This window comes from Lipotes vexillifer, unplaced genomic scaffold (genome assembly GCF_000442215.2).
Source record: "Lipotes vexillifer unplaced genomic scaffold, Lipotes_vexillifer_v1.1 scaffold1643, whole genome shotgun sequence".
NCBI classification, from domain to species: Eukaryota; Metazoa; Chordata; class Mammalia; order Artiodactyla; family Lipotidae; genus Lipotes; species Lipotes vexillifer.
Window position 1 is genome coordinate 165,188 of NW_006784879.1, and position 23,900 is coordinate 189,087.

Consider the following 23,900-nt stretch of genomic DNA (forward strand, 5'->3'; position numbering starts at 1 on the left):
GAGGCAGGCAAATGTCATCTTTGAATACATGCTCTGACTCTGTACAAAAGAAATCTCTATAAACTTCACCATGGTTTTCAACTGCAATTTAAAAACCACAAAAGGGAATTCGATTAAATGAAATCAAATTTAAAGAAAATATTTATTGATTACGTACAAGGTCTTAGGCTAGATGTAGTGTGTCTTAGAAGGTTAGGAAAGAATGATGGACAGAAGTAGGGGAGAGAACTAAGCTGGTGGAGAAACATCCACATCTAATTACAATGCGGCAGAATGAAGAAAGCACTGTTGCAGGAGTTGAAACCAAAGGAGAGGGTCCAATAGACAAGGCTGTCCAGTAGGGCTGCACCTCAGGGCATATGACAAGAAAGATGAAGGGCCTCAGACTCATTCTGCCCCTCACTGCCTCCCAAACCCAAACAATACCAAGAGGTCTTTGGGGTCTGGCTTCTTTAACTGAGCGTAACGTTTCTGGGGTTTCAACCGTGTCTTAGGCAGGATCAGTGCCACGTTCTCTCGTGCTACTGAGTAGTGTTCCACAGTATAGATACACCATATTTTGTTTATCCCCTCACCAGTAATGGGCATTTGGGTTTCCACTTTGGGGCGATCATGAATAACACTGCTACCAACATTCATTCACGAGTCTTCTTGTGGACATACGTTTCATTTCTCTTGGGTAACACCTAGAAGTGGAACTGCTGGGTCATCAAGCAAATTTGTGTTTAACTTTTTTTTTTTTGTGGTACGCGGGCCTCTCACTGCTGTGGCCTCTCCCGTTGCAGAGCACAGGCTCCGGACGCGCAGGCTCAGCGGCCATGGCTCACGGGCCCAGCCGCTCCGCGGCATGTGGGATCTTCCCAGACCGGGGCACCAATCCGTGTTCCCTGCATCAGCAGGAGGACTCCCAACCACTGTGCCGCCAGGGAAGCCCCTGTGTTTAACTTTTGAAGCAACTGGTTAACCAGTATCCAAAGAGGCTGCCCCATTTTACACTCCCACCAGTAATGCATGAGTTCCCACATCCTCTCCAACACTTATGTTGATTATAGGCAAACTATTGGCTCTGAAGTGGTATCTCAATGTGGTTTGAATTTGTGTTTGCCTGATGACTAAGGAGTGTCCTTTACTGCACTCTGGATTTCACATCCTTAGCAACTGGCATTTAACAACTACTGATTTTGTCCTGTCAGTAGAGAAAAATGTTCAAGTCCCTTCCATCTTAAAAACAAAAGCCAAACAGCCCTCATGTCTATAAAAGGTGATCTATATGGTTTCCACTTTGTTACAGTCACCTCTTTGTAGCATTCGACTAATAGAACAGTTGTTTTTCTTAAAGAAAAGACTAAACCCCAGAGAAACTCCTGTTGCAGGGATATGTCTCCATTATTTTCAGCTTTGCCCTATATATCTATGAGAGTGTCTTTCATGTGAACTAGTTTTCCAATTCAGGCTCAACCTTCCTTTAGGTTCACTGCTTCAGAAGCTGTGAAGTTCCTCTTGGAATGTTTGTTTGGAAACCACATGGGCATCTTTTTCAATGAAGAACAATGTCAATAACAGGAATAAAAAAGCAGAACTGAATGTCTATATCAGTATCTTCAGCTCAGTTTAATAATTAATCCTCATCAAATATAGAACATCACAAGATGAAAGGCCCTCATTCAACAATGCTGGAAAACATCTGCAACAGATAATGAAAACGAAGCATTCCCTCTAGAGATAAAGCTACTGCATCTTAAACCTCATCCATCATTGTTCTCCTACTGTGAATTCAAACTCTCAAGTTTCACTTTCTAAACCTACTGAGTCTCCCCTCTACTCACACAATCACTTTTAATGAAAACTTCTTTTGCCTCATCATGAAATCTAGTCCTTCAACTTCTCTCTATTCTTACATTCAAATCTTGTTAAAAATTTAAAAACATTTGTGATGGTCAGAATTGTAAGATGGTCCTCAAGATTCCTGCCCCCTGGTAAACACACCCGCTATAATTTCTTCAAGTGTGTGGGCAGACCAATGAATATGCTGGGATATTATGAATGTGATTAGGTTACTAATCAGTCAACTCCGAGTTAATCAAAAGGGAGATTGGGGCTTCCCTGGTGGCGCAGTGGTTGGGAGTCCGCCTGCCGATGCAGGGGACGCGGGTTCGTGCCCCGGACCGGGAAGATCCCACATGCCACGGAGTAGCTGGGCCCATGAGCCATGGCCGCTGAGCCTGCGCGTCCGGAGCCTGTGCTCTGCAATTCAAGAGGCCACAACAGTGAGAGGCCCACATACAGCAAAAATAAAAAAAACAAAAAACAAAAAGGGAGATTGTCTTGGATGGGTCTGACTCAAACAGGTGAGCAGACTGAAAGAAAGAGCATCAGAGAGATGTGCTTCTGCTGGCCTGGAACGCGAGGCAGACAGGCATGTTGTGAGAGGAGGGGACTACATGGCAAGGACATGAACACAGCCTCCAGGTGCTGGGAGTGGTCCCTGGCAAGTAGCGAGCAAGAAAATAATGACCTAGTCCTACAGCCTCAGGAAATTGATTCTGCCAACAACCAGTGAGCTTGAGGAAGACCCCAGGTCACAGGTTAAGATCAGAGCCCCAGCTAACAACTTGATTTCTGAGAACCCACCTAACCTCTACCCAGACTTCTGACCCCAAAACACTGTGTCATAATAAATCTGTGTCACCTTAAGCTGCCAAGTTTCTGGTAATTTGTTACCCAGCAATAAAAAACCAATACAATAGTTTAAAAATAATATCCTCTTTCCAAGAAAGACAAATACCATATCACTTATACATAGAATCTAAAATATGACACAAATGAACATATCTACAAAACAGAAACAGACTCACAGACATAGAGAAGAGACATGTGGTTGCCAAGGGGGAGGGGAGGTCGGGGAGAGGGACGGACTGGGAGTCTGGGGTTAGTAGATGTAAACTATTTCATTTGGAATGGATAGAAAACAAGGTCCTACTGTACAGCACAGGGAAGTATATTCAGTATCCTGGGATAAACCATAATGGAAAAGAATATAAAAGAGAATGTATATATGTGTATAACTGAATCACTTGGTTGTACAGCAGAAATTAACACAACATTGTATATCAACTAGACTTCAATAAAAATAATAAATAAAAATAACATCCTCCTTTCCATCTGTGTCACTTCAAGAATAGCTTATCAGCTGATAAAATTGTAGCATGAGTATTTTCACAAAAGGGTGGAAAGAATTAGAAGCCAACAAGAGCATCAACTGCATTTATAACATAATTACAACTAAGCTTGACACTATTCTACAGGCATGGCTCAATTAAAACTCCCTAATCCTCTTACAGTTCTGACATCAATGGTCACATAAATGTTACGGTACCTCGATCCTCCAGTGGGTTGCCAGCAAGGTTAATCGTATGGAGTCCTGAGTTGGGATTATGTGCTAGAGCACTGGCCAGTTTATGTGCAAAATCTCTGCAAGTAAACAAAACAGTCAGATGAAATAACACAAAGTGTAAAACTGCTCAAATAAAAAGTTTAAAGCTAGAATAGCTAGGGTGAAATCTAAAAAGAGAAAAGCATTCTTTACAATATTAACCTATATATCATATATTTGTTAAGAACCAATCTATTTACCCTAGTTCATATCCTCATTAGAGAGTCTGTAAAGCCATAGCTAGAATATGGTTCATCTTGATCAGTCAAAATCTCATTCAAAAGAAAAAAGAAAATATATAATTGCCCCTTTAAAGACACACTGTAGGATGCTATTAGTAGTACTGTTTGGCTCCTTCATGACTTAAAAAACAAATTCTGAACTGAACCTGCTTTTCATGAAAAGTACAGTAGGCTATTCACTATATCAGTTCTAATTTCATGCAATAATCATGAATGCAAAACTGACTGCCCTAATCATTGAATTTAAAGGCTACAGTCGCTAGCACTATATTTGAACAAAAGTCAAAATCACTATTTCAGGTGTGTTTAACGTAAAATAACGCACTAAGTGCTATGATTATGAAACTGTCAACCCTCCTCACGTAGTAGCAGTAAAGTATTTACTCCAGCAGATTCAAACTCACCTGCCCCTGGTAAGGCTTGGGTATCGGTTACTGAACCACTAGATGAAGATTATTTAAGTGTGAATTTGAAAAGGGAGAGAAATGGCTAAAACAGCTCAAAACAAAGCAGTAACATCCTATGAAATGTATTATTACTATGACTACCATTAATGATACTAGTAAAAGCTAACGCAGAGCATCTATAATATGAAAGATACTTTTCTAAACACTTCCCATGTATTAATTCATTTATCCTTACTACCATATTCTATAAAGTAGGCATTATTATTACCTCCACCTTAAAGATGAGGAGACTGAGGCACAGAGAACTGAAACAATTTGCCCAAAGCCATCAGGTATCTGGCTCAAGGGTCCATGCTCTTAACCACTATACTTATGTACCCTCAAACATACCATGTGACACAACTGCAAAAGATGTTAGAAAATCCTTGACCTTCATGATAATGATGGGGATCACAGGGACTTTTTTAAAGAAAGGAATACTCTATATGTGAGTAGCCTAACGTTTTTCTCAAAACTATATATTAATTTTAGAGGAAATGGCAAAATGTTTTAAAGCAACACATTCATGTATTCAGGAAATACTCACGTTCTAAGTCCAGCGTTTTCCAACACCAGTTCTTCCAGTCGATTGGACCTACTCACCACCCTTAAGATTTGTTCGCAGACATCAGTGGACTATAAGAGAAAATATTCTTTGACCATGTCATAAGTCTAAAAATAATCTCACTTCACTGTCATAAATCTATGCAGATGCAAAGTTTTTGTTAAATAAATCATTCATTCAACAAACTATGACTCAACATCTACTACTACACACCCTCAGGATGAAGGTCCTGGGAATACAACATAGAGGACAAGGTCTCTGCCTTCAAGACTGTACCCTCCGGAAGGCAATCAGACAAGAAGGAAATATGCAATTATGATAGAAAAATAGAAATATAGAAATAGAAAAATAGAAAGGCCATTTTTGGTAGTGCTATGGGCATACAGAGGCGTATCTCACCCAATCCTGGGAAAACCAAAAGGAATTCCCAAGAAAGGGATACCCAAAATAATGAACTAAACACTGAGTGGTAGCAACAATGGTGATGATGACGATGATGAGACTTTCTTTACTGAGCTAAGCCCTTTACGTGTATTTCATTATAAAACTGCTAATTAAGTATTATTATTCCCTTTTTGTAGATAAGAAAATTAGATTAAAGATGTCATGTACTTTAAAAGGGAGGCTGAATAACCACTTGATAATCGTTAGGTATTACGATGTTCCTACTAGTAATCTCTAAACTAGGGTAAGGTAATAAGAAAGACTTCAGTAATTAATGGTCTCATGTTAATAAACCTCATGTTTACAAAAATTACGTAGTTGTAAACTTACATCTGTCAAAATATTTTAAATTCTTACGATATAATGTTAAATGAAAATACATAATTAAAGTAAAATGTTTAATAAAGATTACAACAATTGAACTAGGTAAGGTAGTAGCAAAAGTCTTGAGGGGACTATGAAAAATGAAGAATTATGCATAATTTTTTCTTTTAAATTTTTATTTATTAATGTTTTATATTTACTTATATCCTGCCTTACTCCAAAAGTAATTTAAAGTGGCTCCTGACCTTAAAATTATTTGGACATTAAAAAGTGATATTTAAATGTCATTATAATCTAGGGTCTATTTAAAGCCTTTATATTATTTTAAAAAGAGAGAGAGGAATCATTTTGTGTCATGCATACAAATGTCAAAGCAGTTTCTTTTCTTAAAATACCAAATAAAAGTATTATAATAGTTCTTTGATTTATCAGATCATAAATACCCAAGTGGATTAACCATTATGGGAACAGTATAAAATATAGCAAAAGTTCTCCAGTCAAGTAGCCTTTAGAAAAACTGACTTGGAAAAACCACCAAGTCACCCAGCATTTAAGGCTGTTATAATTCTTCTGTGCTGCTTGATCCCACTGGGTCTATAATGTTGCTTTCACACTATTCCTGGGCTTCTAATGTGTCCCACAGATTGATGAGGGGAGAGGAAAATTAATTCCAAGTGACCCAATGCCTGCAATTTATATTATGCTGACAGTGGTGATTTTCAAAATGGTGACCCCTTATCAGTATAATTCTTCACCTTACAATATACAACCAGAGGAACTGATCTTATTCTGTGTCATCATGATAAAAAGTGATTACTCAGACATGTTTTTGCAAAGATTATTCTAATTTCCAGAAACAATCCATGGTATCATTACCGTTCCAGGGCTACCTCAGAGCACCCAGAAAAGTAATTTACCAAAGCCAGGATGTGAAGCAGGGCTTTCATTTACCCATTGGGCATAATTACTGTAACAAAAGTTTTTTTTTTAAATGTATGAAAAGTGTGTCCAACTTTTCTTTAAGATGCCAGTAGGGGTGAGGAGTAATAAGGTGTTCATGATTACATTAATTTTGCTACTTTTTATTAAGTGCCAACTACATGAAAAGCATTATTTGCTACACCAAAGAATATAAAGTGATGGACATTTTAAAGAGATACACACACAAACCTAGATAACAAGTACATGTTACCATTACGTAGTCTTCTCCAAATGTCTACTTCATGTTCAGCACTACATTTACAGATTTAGGGGAAATTTTTTTTAATGAATTAATACAATGACTCTCTAAGACCTTGTATTTATTTAAAAATCAAATGTAGGACTTCCCTGGTGGTGCAGTAGTTAAGAATCTGCTTGCCAATGCATCGGACACAGGTTCAAGCTCTGGTCCAGGAAGATCCCACATGCTGCAAAGCAACTAAGCCCACGCACCGCAACTACTGAGCCTGCACTCTAGAGTCCGCAAGCCACAACTACTGAGCCCGCGCACCACAACTACTGAAGCCCGCATGCCTAGAGCCCACGCTGTGCAACAACAGAAGTCACTGCAATGAGAAGTCCGCGCACCACAATGAAGAGCAGCCCCTGCTCGCCTCAACTAGAGAAAGCCCACGCGCAGCAATGAAGACCCAATGCAGCCAAAAAAATAAAAATAAATTTTAAAAATAAGAAAATCAACTTTAAAAAATTTAAAAATAAAAAGTACAGTAAAAAAACTAGAAGAATCACTATAAAATAAAAAATGAACTAATCCAATAAAACAAATATGAAAATTTGGAACTAAGAGGACCCACGTACATTATCTAGCCCAACCATATCATTTTTAAATGATTTTAAAAGACCCAATGATGCTCAATGACATGCCTAAATTCTAAAACTGAGAGCGTTGAGCAAGACCTCAATTCTACTGCTAATTTAATGAGTCCAGAATCTTGGTCCTAATTGCATATTCAGCATATCTTCAAAAAAAAATCCCTCTATCCCTCCATTTAAATTTACAATACTGACTGCTAACTGGCTTCATAAGATCAGCATAAAGCATATGTCATATTTTTCCTGTGATACCTTAAGCTCAGGAGACTTCTACTGAGCAAGCAGCAATCTTAACAACCCAGAGAATTCATATAACTTGAGAGGAGGTTACTTCTTTTTACACTTCGTGTTTTAAAAAATTCACAGAAGGTGTAATGCCTTCCTTTGCCTCAAACAGACCAGGTGTTAGAAAATGTTCTGAGATTGCATACTGTAGAAGCCATCAAAGGGGAAAGTATCATTTCTTTCTTTCTTTTTTTTTTTTTTAATTTCTCTTTTTGGCTCTGTTGGGTCTTCGTTGCTGCGTGCAGGCTTTCTCTAGTTGCAGCGAGCAGGGGCTACTCTTCGTTGGGGTGTGCAGGCTTCTTACTGCGATGGCTTCTCTTGTTGTGGAGCACAGGCTCTAGGTGCACAGACTTCAGTAGTTGCAGCACACAGGCTCAACAGTTGTCGCTCATGGGCTCTAGAGCACAGGCTCAGTAGTTGTGGCACACGGGCTTAGTTGCTCGGCGGCATGTGGGATCTTCCTGGACCAGGGCTCGAACCTGTGTCCCCTGCATGGGCAGGTAGATTCTTAACCACTGCACCACCAGGGAAGTCCCTATCATTTCTTTTTAACTTTGAGTAACAAACATGGAAGAAATGCTAGTATTCTTTTTGAAAACTTGCAGAGAGATAGCCCAAAGACCATTTTTCATTTTTAAATACAAAATATTAAAACTAAGCACATTTGCATTTTTATGTTTAAATCTCAGTTAATAGATAAGCAGTGAGGGGAATCCTCAAATCCTGTCACTCCACTTCCTGCCATCCCGGAACACCCAAGAAAGCATATGAACACTTACATGCTTTGTCTGGCCAAGACTGAAATAATTAGGTGCATGTTTTCTTCCCTAAACATGTAAGGCAGTTAAAAGGAGATGCTGCCTGGGAGGAATAATGACAGAATGGCAGCACCGGTGGCCTGGTACTAATGATTTGGGACAACTTCCAAAAGTGGGATTTCCACAACCTCCTCATAGCTCTCTTGTGTCCCATTTTGAAAATCATGGGCTTAGGTGAATGTCTGAATAAACCAGGAAAACTGACTTGGTAGCAAAGCATTGTTCTCTCTGATCCCACAATCCCTGGGCTAATCTACTTCTCATTCCTCAAAATGGCTCCCCTTGTGCACCTGGAATCTCTGCTGGTTCAGTCCTGCAAATGGTCCCCATCCCTGCAAACAGCAATGAGAGACTTCTGTCCCCAGATCTCGCATCATGGCTGTCTGTTTGTTCCCTGGGAGGTCACCATCCGTACCTCAATCATCACTGACCTCAGACACCACCACCACCCCCGGCCGTGTAGCTGATACAGTTTCCATAATTCATGCTCCCCCATTTGTTCATTTCTCAGCCTCTTTGCTAATCTGATTGTGACATGCCTGTAATACGTTAGGCATTGTTAGAATTTCTATACACATTATTTACTCATCTCAATAACCTGCAAAATAGTTATATTTCTATGTCCATTCATTCATTCAACAAACTCATTTGACATCTATTTATTAAACCAATTTTTACTGTAGAGCTATTGAGCCACAGATTCTGATAAGACATGAGCTCCAACTAGCTCACAATAATAGGGATGCAGGAAACAGAGGCCCTGGAAGGTCAAGTGATGTATCTAAGGTCACACAGCCTTGTAATAAGAGTCAGAATCTGAAACCCAGATTTGTGGGTTTCCAAGCCCACACTCTTTTTGTCTGCTGCACTGGCTCTTAATAATCCCCAAATGATTTCTGCCTATGCTCATACCTATAACGCCTTAAGCCACTCCCATGCCAGGCAAGTGCAGAGAACCAGCAGGCTGGCCGCCAGCAAATCTCAACCCTCCACTTTCAATAGATCCATGTCTCAATACAAATCCTATCTCTTCACTTTTAAAATCTTAAACCCCCAGTTTCTATGACCTCTGAAAGTTGGAGGCTTGAATGTAAGAGTCTCCAATAAAACAACATCTAAATTATCTTCTGTGCTAAAATGAAGCAGCAGAAACCTAACTCATGCATAAGCATCTGTCCATATGGCTGCTTTGAATTTGCAAAAAAAAAAAACAAATAACCCAACAGAGCATCTTATTTCCAATAGTAGAACAGACCAAAACTTTGGCTCCCCTACGCCTTATGAAAACTAACAGATTTCACTTTGATTTCATTTTGCTTACGTATAAATCTGCCCAAAAACTCATCTAGAAAATTAATGTTAACTATCATAATTAAACCAGACCAACTCTACCTTAGTAACGTTTTCCTAAATTCTCAGGAAGGGAAGCTTTGTGGAGATGTAATTCAAGATAGGAACATAAAACCTGCTATCTGCAGCTGTGCAAATGTACCTTTAATAGTCTTTGCCAACAGAATGAGTGTGTACTGAAGGTTCCACTAAATGTGTCTTTCTGTTCATCATCTAAAACTGCCTGAAGCAGCTGAAAACATGAATTACTTCTCTGAAGCATCTCACATTACAAACTTTATAAAATGGTCTGCAGATCATTTATAAGAAAATATCCCCCTAAGAAATAACATGTACGCAGCTCACCAGTGTGGTAGAAAAACAAATGTGTGTTGTGTTTTTATATAATTATCAGGTTTTTGAAATTCAGCAAAGCTAAGCAACATCTTCAATTACTTACCAGTTTTAGATCCTTAGAGGACAGCTTAGTGAACCACTGATTGTATTCCAGAGCAGCAATGATAGGTATTAGGTCCCTAGAAGCAGAAACAACAAAATACATGAAAGTGCTCTTACAGTAGCCATATTGGCGCTTGACTTTTTAATCCATGACATCCCAGTTTACCTGTTAATTTCTATTATTTATAAGCACAACATTCAGCTATATCTATTTTGACCCCCAGACAACAATTAAATTCTCTAGGACAGACCTTCAGGATGATGTAAGCAGAATTCCTAAAAGTTGAAGGTAAATTACCTCTAGGGACTCTGATTCCTGTTTCCAAAGAAAAAGAGGTTGGTAGCAGTGTTTGTTTGAAGAACCTCCTTACTCCAAGAGAAATCATATGTCTAATTCCATACTGACAGGTCCTATTTCTTTAGACTGCTCCTTCATAAATTCTTTCACCATCAAGTATATCATATGCTCTCTAGCTAGAGGAGTTGATACGGCAAGCAAGGACAGTATCTAGCCTGATAATAAGTGACATCGGATGGGATCCCCAATGCTTACTGGCAAGCATCCCACAACCATTTGGTACCTTGCTTGCAGTTCTTAGTAAGGATTATAAACATGAGATAGCCCAGGTGTTTTGTTTGTTTTTTTTTGTCTTATGCTTCATACAAGTTCTTCAGCCATAGAGTGAAGCTATTTGTATCAGAGATCTGCCACCACACTATTTTTCCAGCCCCTAACTCATGCTCAAGCCAAAAAGCAGACAATTCACTACTCACCAAACATATTCAATTTCACAATCAGAGTTATCTTTTACGACGGTGTGGGGGGGGGGTGCCGGGGGGAAGAAGTTGGGGGGGAAGGAATAGTTAGGGTGTTTGGGACTGACATGTACACACTGCTATATTTAAAATGGATAACGAACAAGGGCCTACTGTATAGCCCAGGGAACTCTGCTCAGTATTATGCAACAACCTAAATGGGAAAATGTGTAACTAAACCACTTTGCTGTACACCTGAAACTATCACAACATTGTTAATCAACTACACTCCAGTATAAAATTAAAACTTAAAAAAATTAAAAATTAAAAAAAGCTGTGTTCAGCTACAAAAATCCATGTATCTTTCACTGTCTGTATCATAATCCTCTCCTCTATTAAGTTCCCCCAGGTCACCTCAACCAGCACAATATTTACACCTCTACTTAGCATTCATTTTATTCTGTCTTAGAGTATAGTTTGATGCTTAAACATCTATTCCTCATCACCCCAGGTTGTAAGTTCTTTGAAAACAACATCCCTGTCTATTTCAGCTTTGTGGCTCCAGGGAGGCCATATCAGTTTTACCCTCAGGGCATGACAAGCAGCAAATGAACAAATTTTTACTGAACTAGAAATGAAAGGCAGAAGGTAGAAAGAGAACTGAAAATCACTATTATTTCAAGCTTCAAGGTACCAGGCCCCATGCTAGGCACTTTACATTTAAATCTCAAACAACAGTTCCTTTAAATCTCAAACAACAGTTCCTTTAAATCTCAAAACAACGCTAGGAGGTATTATTGTTTACATTTTACAGATGAAGAAATAGATGCTCAGAGAAATACAGTGAAACTAGGCCAAAGGGACAGAACTACAGTCGAAACCCAGCCTCTGAAGCACGTGTGTGTAGTTTCATCAGATTTGCTTTAAAAAGTGAAATGAGCATCCACAGGTGTTAGAGAAAACGCCAGGGAATTGGTCTTAGTCATGTGGTTCCACGAGCCACCTTTTCCACCAAAAAGCCTCTTTATTAACTTTGCTAAGTTTTAGATTAAAAAAAGAAGTTTCAGATTAAAAAACAAAAACAACAACTCTTCCCATAGTTGTTTTAGGGTCTCCACTCTCTCATCTCTCTCCACCGACCAAGTGGCTCAGAACAAGCCCCGGCATTTCTCCATGACGTCTAATGACAGTTGCAACTTCTCTGGGAGTGAATTCCACCTTATAATATAGGGCCCCCCAAGCCCACAGTATCTGAGAGTTCTCACCTGGACTTCCCCATTCAGGAACTATGGCAAATCATTCTCATCTCATCTCCTTTTGTGGATTTAATGTCAAGTAGTGACTACACTTCAGAACCTCTTTATTGTATATTTTGTTCTGTCACTTGATGTGACTTGAAGTACAGCTGGCTTTTGTCCTATGAATTCATTTCCAGGAGTTGAAGGGCACATCAATAATAGAACCAGGTTTCACGTTAATGCAGTGGGTAAGACAGCATCATCTCTATATATGACATGCAAAAACCTTGAAAATAATATTCTGGTACACTAAAAGTCAAACCTAACACTTAATGACACCAGAAATGTTTGGAGTACAATATTAAATTTTAAAAATATACAGCATCACAGGTGCATACCTGTGTGATCAGAGCCAATGAGTGTAATTGGTAAAAACTACATATAAAATGATTGATATAAATGCTCACAAATACAGACACTGCTTTTTTTGTTTTTAAGAAGAAAAGTATAGCAAAATGTTACGAGAATACCTTGCCTGGGTGGTAGCATTAAAGATGATATGAATATTTTTCTAACAGAATTTTTGTACTATATTTTAAAATTTATCTCTAATGATCCATATTCATAATCTAAAAGAATCATAAAAGTAAATGTTCTATGGACGGTGTAAATAAAATTTTATTACAGAAAAAATGTCCATGAAGATGATGGAGACTCGTGCATGCTGGCATGGTCTGCCCACCGTGTTTCTCTAAATTATGTTAATGCCTAGACTTTTTAATGTTAAAAATAAATTAGAAAAGGACAAACATATACCGTAATTCATTCAATAAACATTTATTTAGTACCTACTAAGTCCTAGGTAGGGATATTAGGGTCTGAGGATTAAGTGATGAGTAAGGGCAGCTCTCCAGTGGTGGAGAAAGACCCCTCCTCAGCTATCTGCAGCACCATGGGAGACACACTGAAAAGGGAGCATGTTCAAAGTGCCCTAAGAACACAGGAGGACATAAGCACTTCATCCTGGAGCAAATGGGGAAGGGTCCACAAGGCTTGAGAGATAGGAAGGGGCCAACCAGGCAGGTAAAAGGGAAGAGAGTATTTCAAGTAATTAGGAAGAGCATGTGCAAAGGCATGGGAACTTGAAAATGACCAGCAACTCCATCCATTCACAGATCCAGCGAGTGCCACCCACAGTGCATGAATTGCTGGGTTGAGGCAACAATGAACACAGCAAGATAGCCCCTCCCCTTGTGATACTAACCACCCAACACAGCCTAGCAGACTGCTCAGAAAATAAAAGCAACTCTAATAGAGTGAAATAATCCCTCTGGCATAGGGGGAATATGAATACTACTGTGCAAATAAGAGAGATGTTAAAAAAAAAAAAAGCAGTCACAAAAGATTCTTATGGGAAGTTAGTGAGCCTTCTAGATGAGACACATCACCATCCCAGAAGAAATGGTCAACAGAGTAATGTATGGCTTAGTCAAAGAGTTTTTTTGTGTTTTTCTTTTTTCTTTTTTTTGCTGTACGTGGGCCTCTCACTGTTGTGACCTCTCCCGTTGCGGAGCACAGGCTCCGGACGCGCAGGCTCAGCAGCCGTGGCTCACGGGCCCAGCCGCTCCGCGGCATGTGGGATCTTCCCGGACCAGGGCACGAACCTGCGTCCCCTGCATCGGCAGGCGGACTCTCAACCACTGCGCCACCAGGGAAGCCCAGTCTAAGAGTTTTTATATCTAACGCCAAAAGCAAAGAAAAAAACAATGATACACTGGACTTTGTCAAAAAGTCTTGCTCAGCAACAGATGCTGTTGAGAGAAGGGTGAGACAACCATATTCTGGGAGAAAATATTTGCAAATCCCAGTTCTGACAAAGGACTTGGTATTCAGAACGTATAAAGAACTCTCAAAAGTCAGTAATAAGAAACAATTAACTCAATTTTTTTCAAATGAGCAGAAAGATCTAAACACACTTCATCAAAGAAAATATACTGAAGGCAAATAAGTACATGAAAGATTTTCAAAATTATTAGCCATTAGAGAAATACAATTTAAAGCCAAAATAAGATGTCACTACAAACCTACTGAATTGCTTAAACAAAAAAAAAGTGACAGTATCAAGTGCTGACCAGGATGCAAAGTGACTGAAACCTCATACACTGCTGCTGGGAATGCAAATGGCACACTCAAGGCGGACAACAGCATGACAGTGGCTTATTAAGTTTTATGTACATTTACCACGATCCAGCAACCTCAATTCTGGGTATTCACCCAAGAGAAATAAAAACTTTTATTTACACAAAAACTTACGTATTGGGTTGGCCAAAAAGTTCCTTTGAGTTTTTCCATAAGATGTTATGGAAAAACCCAAACGAACTTTTTGGCCAACCCAATAGCCTTGTTGATAAACAGCAGTATTCATAATTCTCAAAAATTGGAAACAACACAGAGGTAGATGTCGTCCAGTGATGTTGTGTGACACCAGGTTAGAAAAGGTAATAATATGGCTGCTGCTTAGCCCATTCTCCCTGCTCCCTCTTCCTCTGATCTGGGCCCCCTTAAATAGAAAATACACAAGACACTACGTAACTAATTTCATTTCTGAGAGTTCATTTTCTGGGACGGCTTTCTCAGAGCACAGTTATCAGTGAGCACATAAGCAAATCTTGGATAAATACTCAATTTGCATTCACATGCGTCTCCCAACTGCTGTGCTGATGTCACCTTACTGCAGAGAACTCTCTGCACTTCCCTGACGGGGGTCTGTGTCACTCAGGAACAATTCTTGCCCATGTTTTCACTAAGCACTGCTTATATCACATAATGATTATATTATACAATGTAGAAAGCTTTCCAAACACCCGTGCTAGTCACCTTGACTGACTTTCTCATGGTGGGAAGCGGTTAACAGCTTTTTGCCATCAGTTCGTGGCATTTATTGTATATCCCACTATGTTTTGCTCTGACTTCCTAAATGACTCTTCATTACCACGTGACGTCTGATCTGAAGTTAGCCTTGAAGAGTTAGGGCCGTTGAGGGAAGCCTCTCCTGAGGCAACCTCACAACACAGTACATTCTCACGTATGTTCTCATGTGACACTTCTACCATTTCCTTAAAATGGGAGTAAAAACCTTTCAAGACTCCAAACCCTGAAAAGGAAGAGCCAGTGTGAATATCCTGGAGGGCCACATGGCAGAATTGTTTCTTATACTCTGAACAGAAACAAGACAGTTCCTACCCTCTAACTTTTTACTGACGTAAACGTACTACATATAGAGTTGGTTTGTTGTCATTGTTCGTCCAACCTCTAGTTGGGGCTGGTAATAAAAGTTGGGATCCTTATTTCTCATTTCAGTTGACACCTTTGAATAAACCAAACTTTCCCTTAAAACTCGAACCAAGGTTTTCGCTTTTATCTTTCTAGAAGAAAATACCAGCATAAAACTGACAAGACAGAAGCAACATAGAAAAGACCATAAACTACTCTCTGAAATATCTAAAATTTTCTGTAATGTAGGGATTTTGTAACTAATCCTTTTTCTTTCAATTAAGAAAACTGGTCATTTCATATAGTTGTTCATTTAAAAAGAGGGCAAATCTTGTAGGATATAAAAATAGCAAGTATTTATTTAAACATTTTTATGTACTAGCACGAAGTGTTTTAAATACATTAATCCATGTAGTCTTCACATTAACTCCAGGAGGGAGGCACTGTCATTAACACCACTTTATAGATGGAGACCCACCCTCCTCTCCCAAGGCACAGAGAGGTTAGCAAGCTGCCCATGGTCACAAAGTTAGTCTGGACAGAGACAGGATTCAGACCCAGGCACTGTGACCTATGATCTGATTGTCTTAACCACTGTGCTATCATCTCGCTAATGGGTCAGATGCTTTCCATATTGTCAAGAGTCTTCAACCTACTCTATAGGGGAATCCAGGGTGGCATATCCATGAGTTTTCAAATCAAAAATGTCAAACCCCTTTCATTACATCCAACCAACCACTTAGTTTCTAATTCAAAAGCCAACACTAAGATGTATTCTGAGGTGATTTCTTTTTTTTTTTTTGCGGTACGCGGGCCTCTCACTGCTGTGGGCTCTCCCGTTGCAGAGCACAGGCTCCGGACGCGCAGGCTCAGCGGCCATGGCTCACATGCCCAGCCGCTCCGCGGCATGTGGGATCTTCCTGGACTGGGGCATGAACCCATGTACCCGGCATCAGCAAGCGGACTCTCAACCACTGCGCCACCAGGGAAGCCCCTGAGGTGATTTCTTAAACAACGATTGTCTTCTTATTCCTTTGGACATCAAAAATAATCTAATATTTGGGGGTTATTAAAAGAAGTTAAAATACAAAAACAAAGAAGTTGGCAAGCAATTTGGAGTCTAAATCACTTGCCAAATTCTTTGCCACTCTAGATTCTAGATAATCTATTGAATTAGAATCTCTCACCTGATCTCTGTTATCTAGATGACTTTGTAAGAATTCAATTTTTCCAGTTATTATTTTTGGGCCAAATTTCCCTCCTTACTCCTTCGCCCCCACCCGCCTCCTCCCTGAAACTGTAAAAACACTGTGACTTTCAAATAGTGTGAAATACTCCAGGACAGTGTTAACGAACAAAAATGACTGACAGATTGGAAGGATGTCTAGCAGGCCCCATAATCTACAATGCAAGAAAAGCACAAAGGTACAGAGTAATAATCCAATGAACAATATTGTGATTATCTGAGTGTGCCCACATACCACAGGATTGAAGAGTTCCCCCCAATAAATCTTACAAACATTTAAAGGCTCGAAGGAAGTGTTTCATGCAAGAATACAGAGTTTTGCCACTCTCCTACTTTCTGTGTGCACACAATGAAATATGCTCTGTAGTAGAAAGGCTGGTAAAATTCAGAACCACAGCAGTCTGTTCCTGACATATTCATTTGATAGCCTTTCTGGGGATAATTTAGACTTTTCTCCTTTTACATCTAGTTTGAAAATGGGAGTGGGAGAGCTTTAAAATTTTTTAAATGTCATCGATACCAATCCTGCCTGATATGCTAATTTATATAGATGTATGTTGATGTTCAGGGACATCAACATATAAATGCATACGTCTATATAAATGAGTTGATGAGTTGGACCACTCACCAACCCTGTGACGATATGACAACCTGAAACACTTCCTAGATGAGGACATGCCAGAGGCCTAAAGGGGTATTCTCTAAATTTTTTGATCGTTCACTCCTAACTGAAAAGTATTTTGAGCACACATCTCCCCCAAATCTGTGTGTTAATCTATAAATTATATACATGTGCTACTATATTAATATATTAGGCTCGGTATTAAAAAAAAAAATGCGTACTCACACACATAAAATGGATAAGAAAAATATAAGCATAAAACAAGTTCTACTCTTTTCTCCACATTCCTCGATATATCATCATTTACTGTGTTCACCATACAGTCCATCTGACCTGGGCTGGAGACCATTGTTTTACAGAATTATTTACAGAAATTTAGGAATGGAAATAGAAGCTAATGCTTCTGATTCCACACTCCAAACAGCATTTCTTCCTTTTTAAATGAGAACAGGAATAAAGAGAAGGAGCTTAGACTGGGAAAGAAGTATACCAGTGTCTTCAGGACAACCTTGACAAACATTAATCCACACTCCAAACTCTTCCCTGAAAGCGTCAGGCACATGAATGTCACCTTGATGAGTATGAAATATGACAACACAAAAACATGAGTCTGAAGGGGATGAACTGCTGGCTGGGCTCTCATGAGCCAAGTTTAAGCTCGATGATGCATGTCGCGCAGGCTTTAGAGGAGGGAGAAGATTAGCTCCTCTTAAAAATCTTCCGGGAACAAGAAAAATCGATGTAGTTAAAGCTATACATTCTCTTCCCCTCGGCACCACTACCTCTAACCTGCCACTCCAAATTACAGTGTAATTACATTTTTAACGTGTCAGCTCGCAGGCCATTGAGAGACCCCATGAGAATGTATAACAAAGCCTTCTTCAATCCGTGCCATCTTTTCAGCCCACTGATACCTAAACTAGAATAAATTTTAAGAATACACTTAAATGAAATTCGGGGAGCTGTAAGTAATGACTGAATGGGCATTTTTCCAAGTACTTCCTAATTCCTATTCTCCTCCAGAGACTAACTGGATGGATCCAGGATGACCACTGCCACCCTCATACCTGAATGTTTATTCAGTAACAACAGGGTACCTGGCCCTACATTTAATTCTGATAGAGCCATAGTTCGTTCGTTAGAATCAATTAATTCATTAATCAGTTACAGCATTCAAGTTGCTTATAAATCTACCTTGAAGCTCCTGGGCAGACCCTAAGCGGTCTAGTGAGGTAGCAGAATATATAGGAACAGAGGCTGGTCTACAGTGAAGAGAGAATAGCATGCTGGATGACTCCTAAGAAGCCTCAGTACGATGTATATGCTTCTCTATTTCTCAGTACATGAGGCTCGATAGGTCATGTGATATAACATGTATTATACCACCGGGCATGTCTCTGAAGAGCAGATCCCAGGCAAATCAGAGGGTGAGGACATTCTCTCTGTGATGAGAACAATGACAAGGGCACTGCCCTGTCCCTAGATCTGCACCTTCTTCTAAATCCGTCTCCTATGTGTGATGATGGGGTCACACAGAGATTACTGTTTCTTCCATCCCTGCGCTCCAGACGATAAAGCTGCCAAAACCATGTTTGGTCCTCCCTGTTACTAGACCTGCAACATTAACATCAGTACCACACACACGACCCCGATCTCCCACTTTGTATCTGAGCTGGTCCTAGAAAACGGTAGTTACAAACCCCTGGGTGCAAAAAGACAATGAACTGGGCGAGTGAACGGAAAGAAACAGATGGAATTGCATAGGAATCCAGACAGGATTTAGCCCTGGATTGGAGTAGTAGTAGAGCAAAACTGGGTGCCGTTACAGCAATAATTGCCAACTTGAGTATGGGAAAGAAAGTAATTGAGTAATCTGATAGACTCTTAACACATTATTGACTGGGGGATTTTTGCAGAAACCAACACCTCTGGCTGTAATATATCTCTGGTCAAAAATGCGTCAAAAATTAATCTGCTCAGCCTCCCAGGATTCCGATCTGCTATCCCAGAGCAGTTCAGTTTCCCTTGAAAAACCTTCACTCTGAGCCACTGGTTTGACTGCAGAGTAACAGGTCATACAATGTGAACAAGACAGAGAGAGCCCAGCCCCCATGGAACTTCCATCCTGGGAACACTAATGATTTCAAGGACCCTTAAGTCATCTACCTCTGATGACTAAATGCAATGGGGAGAAAAAATGGAATGAAAAGTAAAGCTTTGAATGATGGACAATCAGGAGAGCTTTCAGACTGATTATATGAAATGTGTACAGCTTTCTAGAAGGAAGTCTGCTGAAATGATCAGGTTCAGGGACATCAACATATAAATGCATGCAGAATCTCATTTTAATTGTAAACAAAATTGCTTATTTGTATCTGAATTATGATCAAATAGAGATACATGGGAGCCAACTGCCACAGTGGGAAAAGTCATCAGTACATATGAGAACTAATGCCCCTATTTTCTAACAAACTCCAGCTCAACACACAGCCCATTTAATCTCTCCTCTTGCACCTCTAATTCCTCCGTTCTCTTCTCCCTAACTCATACCCAAATGAGAAAAATACAAACACAGCGTGTTGTAAAACCTCTCAAATGACCCCCATAACACTCAAATTCTGCCATTATGAATCCTTCCAAACTACTGTGCCATTTAAGTACAGACTGTTCCTTCATGGGTAAGCATGCTCATTCTAATATAGAGAAATGTTCAGGCAATATAATTTGTTGCAACTTGATTAGAAAAATACTATTAATACAGGCCATCTAACAGGACTGGGGGTAGCCTCTTTACACAGAAGCTGCCTTTAATTTTAACAGTAAGAACCATGGGAAAAAATTAACTCCTCAAGAAGAGGAGATAAACTTTAAAGATCTGGGTGATTAAGATAGACATCTGAAAAAAGCCAACTACTTAGGCATTAGCAGGAGAGATGACTAGAGCAGTGGTCCCCATTCTTATTAATCAAGCCCACTACAGTAAAAAAGTTTTCTAATTTTTTAGAAAAAAATACTCTAATTTTTTAACATTCAGTTATTATTATACTAAATATATCATTGTCATTATATATTATAAAACCAAGATAGAAATCTTAAAAGGAGTCAACAATAAAAATAAATAGTGGTTCTAATGTTTTTTGTAGCTCCTTTGGTTACATACATCCCACATAAGAAGCCACTGATCTACATCAAGAGTCAGCAAGCTACAGCCAACAACATACATATATATATTTTTTAACCATTCTTTTTAAGGATTTATTTATTTATTTTTGGCTGCACTGGGTCTCTTAGTAGCGGCACTTGGGATCTTCGTTGAAGCACTCAGGCTCTTTGTCGCGGCACGCCGGCTTCCTCTCTAGTTGAGGTGCCTGCGGACTCAGTACTTGTGGTGCACAGGCTTAGTTGCCCTGTGGCATGTGGGATCTTAGTTCCCTGACTAGGGATTGAACCCGTGTCCCCTGCATTTGAAGGCAGATTCTTTACCAGTGGACCACCACGGAAGTCCCCACAACATACATTTTTGCAAATAAAGTTTCACTGAAACACAGTCACACTCATTCAGTTACATACTGTCTAGAATTGCTTACAAGCTACAGCAGTGGTGATGCATAACTGTAACAGTGACTGTCTCATAAAGCCTGAGATATTTACTATCTGGCCCTTTACAGAAAATATTTCCAACTTCTGATCTAGAGTCTCAGGAATGAAAAAGTCCTTCTAGCCCTTAATGAAGTAAGAAAAGCAGATGATGATAATCCACCCCATTAATGTGGTGTTCACTGATGAAATAAAAATTCTCCAGCTAAGAAATTAGGAAAAATCTACTCATGGGAAAATTCTAAGTTTTGACAGAGTTTCTCGATTTTACATAGTACTCTACATAGTTCAAGTAACTGTATTTAGTAGCTTCTCTAGATATAGTTTAATCACCAAATTAAGCACAGGGGATTAACTGGAAAGTTTAGCACTGATGCCATGCATAATTTATTAACAGTGTAAAAATCATGACGAGTATACGAAGGAAAGCTGGAGAAACACCTCAGGCTGCCCTACATGTCTTCACTCCTACAGACCAGCTGTTCTCCAAGTATGGTCCATGGACCCCTGGGGGACCCTGAAACTCACTTAGAGGTTCACAAGTTCAAAACAATTTTTATACTAATACTAAAACAAATTTGTCCTTTCTATCATGCTGACATTACATGGATGGTGCAAAAGCCATGGTGGCGAAAACTGCTGGTGCCTTAGCACAAACCAAGGCAGTAGTATCAAACTGTGCTAGTCATCACTGTATTCTTTACCACCACACAAACAAACATCAATTTCATTTAAGAATGTCCCTGATGGGACTTCCCTGGTGGTCCAGTGGCTAAGACTATGCGTTCCCAATGCAGAGGCCTGGGTTCGATCCCTGGTCAGGGAACTAGACCCCGCATGCTGCAGTTAGGAGTTTGCATGCCACAACTAAAGATCCCACATGCCACAACTTAAGATCCCACACACGGCAACTAAGATCCGGTGCTGCATGCATGCATGCATAAATAAATAAACAAATAAATAAATATTTTTTTACAAAGAAAAGAAAAAAGAAATCAAAGTGATCTGCCAGACTGGTAGAGCTTCAAGATGGCGGAAGAGTAAGACACGTAGATCACCTTCCTCCCCACAAATACATCAGAAATACATCTACATGTGGAAAAACTCCTACAGAATACCTACTGAACGCTGGCAGAAGACCTCAGACCTCCCAAAAGTCAAGAAACTCCCCACGTACCTGGGTAGGGCAAAAAAAAAAAGAAAAAAAGAAAAAACAACGACAAAGAAGAGTGATGGGACCTGCACCAGTGGGAGGGAGCTGGGAAGGAGGAAAGGTCTCCACACACTAGGAAGCCCCTTCACGGGCGGAGACTGCGGGTGGCGGAGGGGAAAAGCTTCGGAGCCGCGGAGGAGTGCGCAGCCACAGGGGTGCGGAGGGCAAAGCGGAGAGATTCCCGCACAGAGGATCGGTGCCGACCGGCACTCACCAGCCCGAGAGGCTTGTCTGCGGGCGGGGCTGGGAGCTGAGGCTCGGGCTTCGGTCGGGGCGCAGGGAGAGGACTGGGGTTGGCGGTGAGAACACAGCCTGCAGGGGGTTAGTGCGCCACGGCTAGCCGGGAGGGAGTCCGGGGAAAAGTCTGGACCCGCCGAAGAGGAAAGAGACTTTTTCTTGCCTCTTTGTTTCCTGGTGCGCGAGGAGAGGGGATTCAGAGCGCTGCTTAAAGGAGCTCCAGAGACGGGCGCGAGCCGCGGCTAAAAGCGCGGACCCCAGAGACTTAGCTACGGCTGTTGCTGCCGCCCCCAAGAAGCCTGTGTGTGAGCACAGGTCACTATCCACACCTGCCCTCGCGGGAGCCTGTGCAGCCCACCACTGCCAGGGTCCCGGGATCCAGGGACAACTTCCCCAGGAGAATGCACTGCGCGCCTCATGCTGGTGGAACATCCCACCGGCCTCTGCCGCTGCAGGCCCGCCCCGCATCTGCACCCCTCCCTCCCCCCAGCCTGAGTGAGCCAGAGCCCCCAATCAGCTGCTCCTTTAACGCCGTCCTGTCTGAGCGAAGAACAGACGCCCTCAGGCGACCCCTACACACACAGGTGGGGCCAAATCCAAAGCTGAACCCCGGGAGCTGTGCGAACAAAGAAGAGAAAGGGAAATCTCTCCCAGCAGCCTCAGGAGCAGAGGATTAAAACTCCACAATCAACTTGATGTACCCTGCATCTGTGGAATACCCGAATAGACAACAAATGATCCCAAATTGAGGAGGTGGACTTTGGGAGCAATGATATTTTTCCCCCCCTTTTCTCTTTTTGTGAGTGTGTATGTGTATGCTTCTGTGTGAGATTTTGTCTGTATAGCTTTGCTTTTACCATCTGACCTAGGGTTCTGTCTGTCCGTTTTTTTTTTTAACTTAAAAATTTTTTTTCTTAATAATTATTTTTTATTTTAATAACTTTATTTTATTTTATTTTATCTTCTTTCTTTCTTTCTTTTTAACCTTTTATTCTCAGCCATGTGGAGGACAGGCTCTTGGTGCTCCAGCCAGGCATCAGTGCTGTGCCACTGAGGTGGGAGAACCAAGTTCAGGACACTGGTCCACAAGAGACCTCCAAGCTCCACGTAATATCAAACAGTGAAAATCTCCCAGAGATCTCCATCTCAACATCAAGACACAACTCCACTCAACGACCAGCAAGCTACAGTGCAGGACACCCTATGCCAAACAACTAGCAAGACAGGAACACAACCCCATCCATTAGCAGAGAGGCTGCCTAAAATCATAATAAGGCCACAGACACCCCAAAACACACCACCAGACATGGACCTGCCCACCAGAAAGACAAGATCCAGCCTCATCCACCAGAACACAGGCACTAGTGCCCTCCACCAGGAAGCCTACACAACCCACTGAACCAACCTTAGCCACTGGAGACAGACACCAAAAACAACAGAAACTACAAACCTACAGCCTGGGAAAAGGAGACCCCAAACACAGTAAGTTAAGCAAAATGAGAAGACAGAGAAACACACAGCAGTTGAAGAAACAAGGCAGAACCCCACCAGACCTAAC

The 23,900-nt window shown here is 40.7% G+C and overlaps 1 protein-coding gene across 2 annotated transcripts in view; it reads right to left on the reverse strand.

Annotated features, from left to right (window-relative positions):
- CARMIL1 (capping protein regulator and myosin 1 linker 1) overlaps positions 1–23,900 on the reverse strand; it is a 333,075-nt gene that overhangs the window by 146,237 nt on the left and 162,938 nt on the right. For both annotated transcript variants that reach the window (XM_007457010.1, XM_007457009.1), the window contains exons 9-11: positions 10,162–10,237; positions 4,669–4,757; positions 3,377–3,471 (exon numbers count right to left, since the gene is read on the reverse strand). In XM_007457010.1, coding sequence (XP_007457072.1) covers positions 3,377–3,471; positions 4,669–4,757; positions 10,162–10,237 — 260 coding nt within the window. The remainder of the gene's footprint in view (positions 1–3,376; positions 3,472–4,668; positions 4,758–10,161; positions 10,238–23,900) is intronic.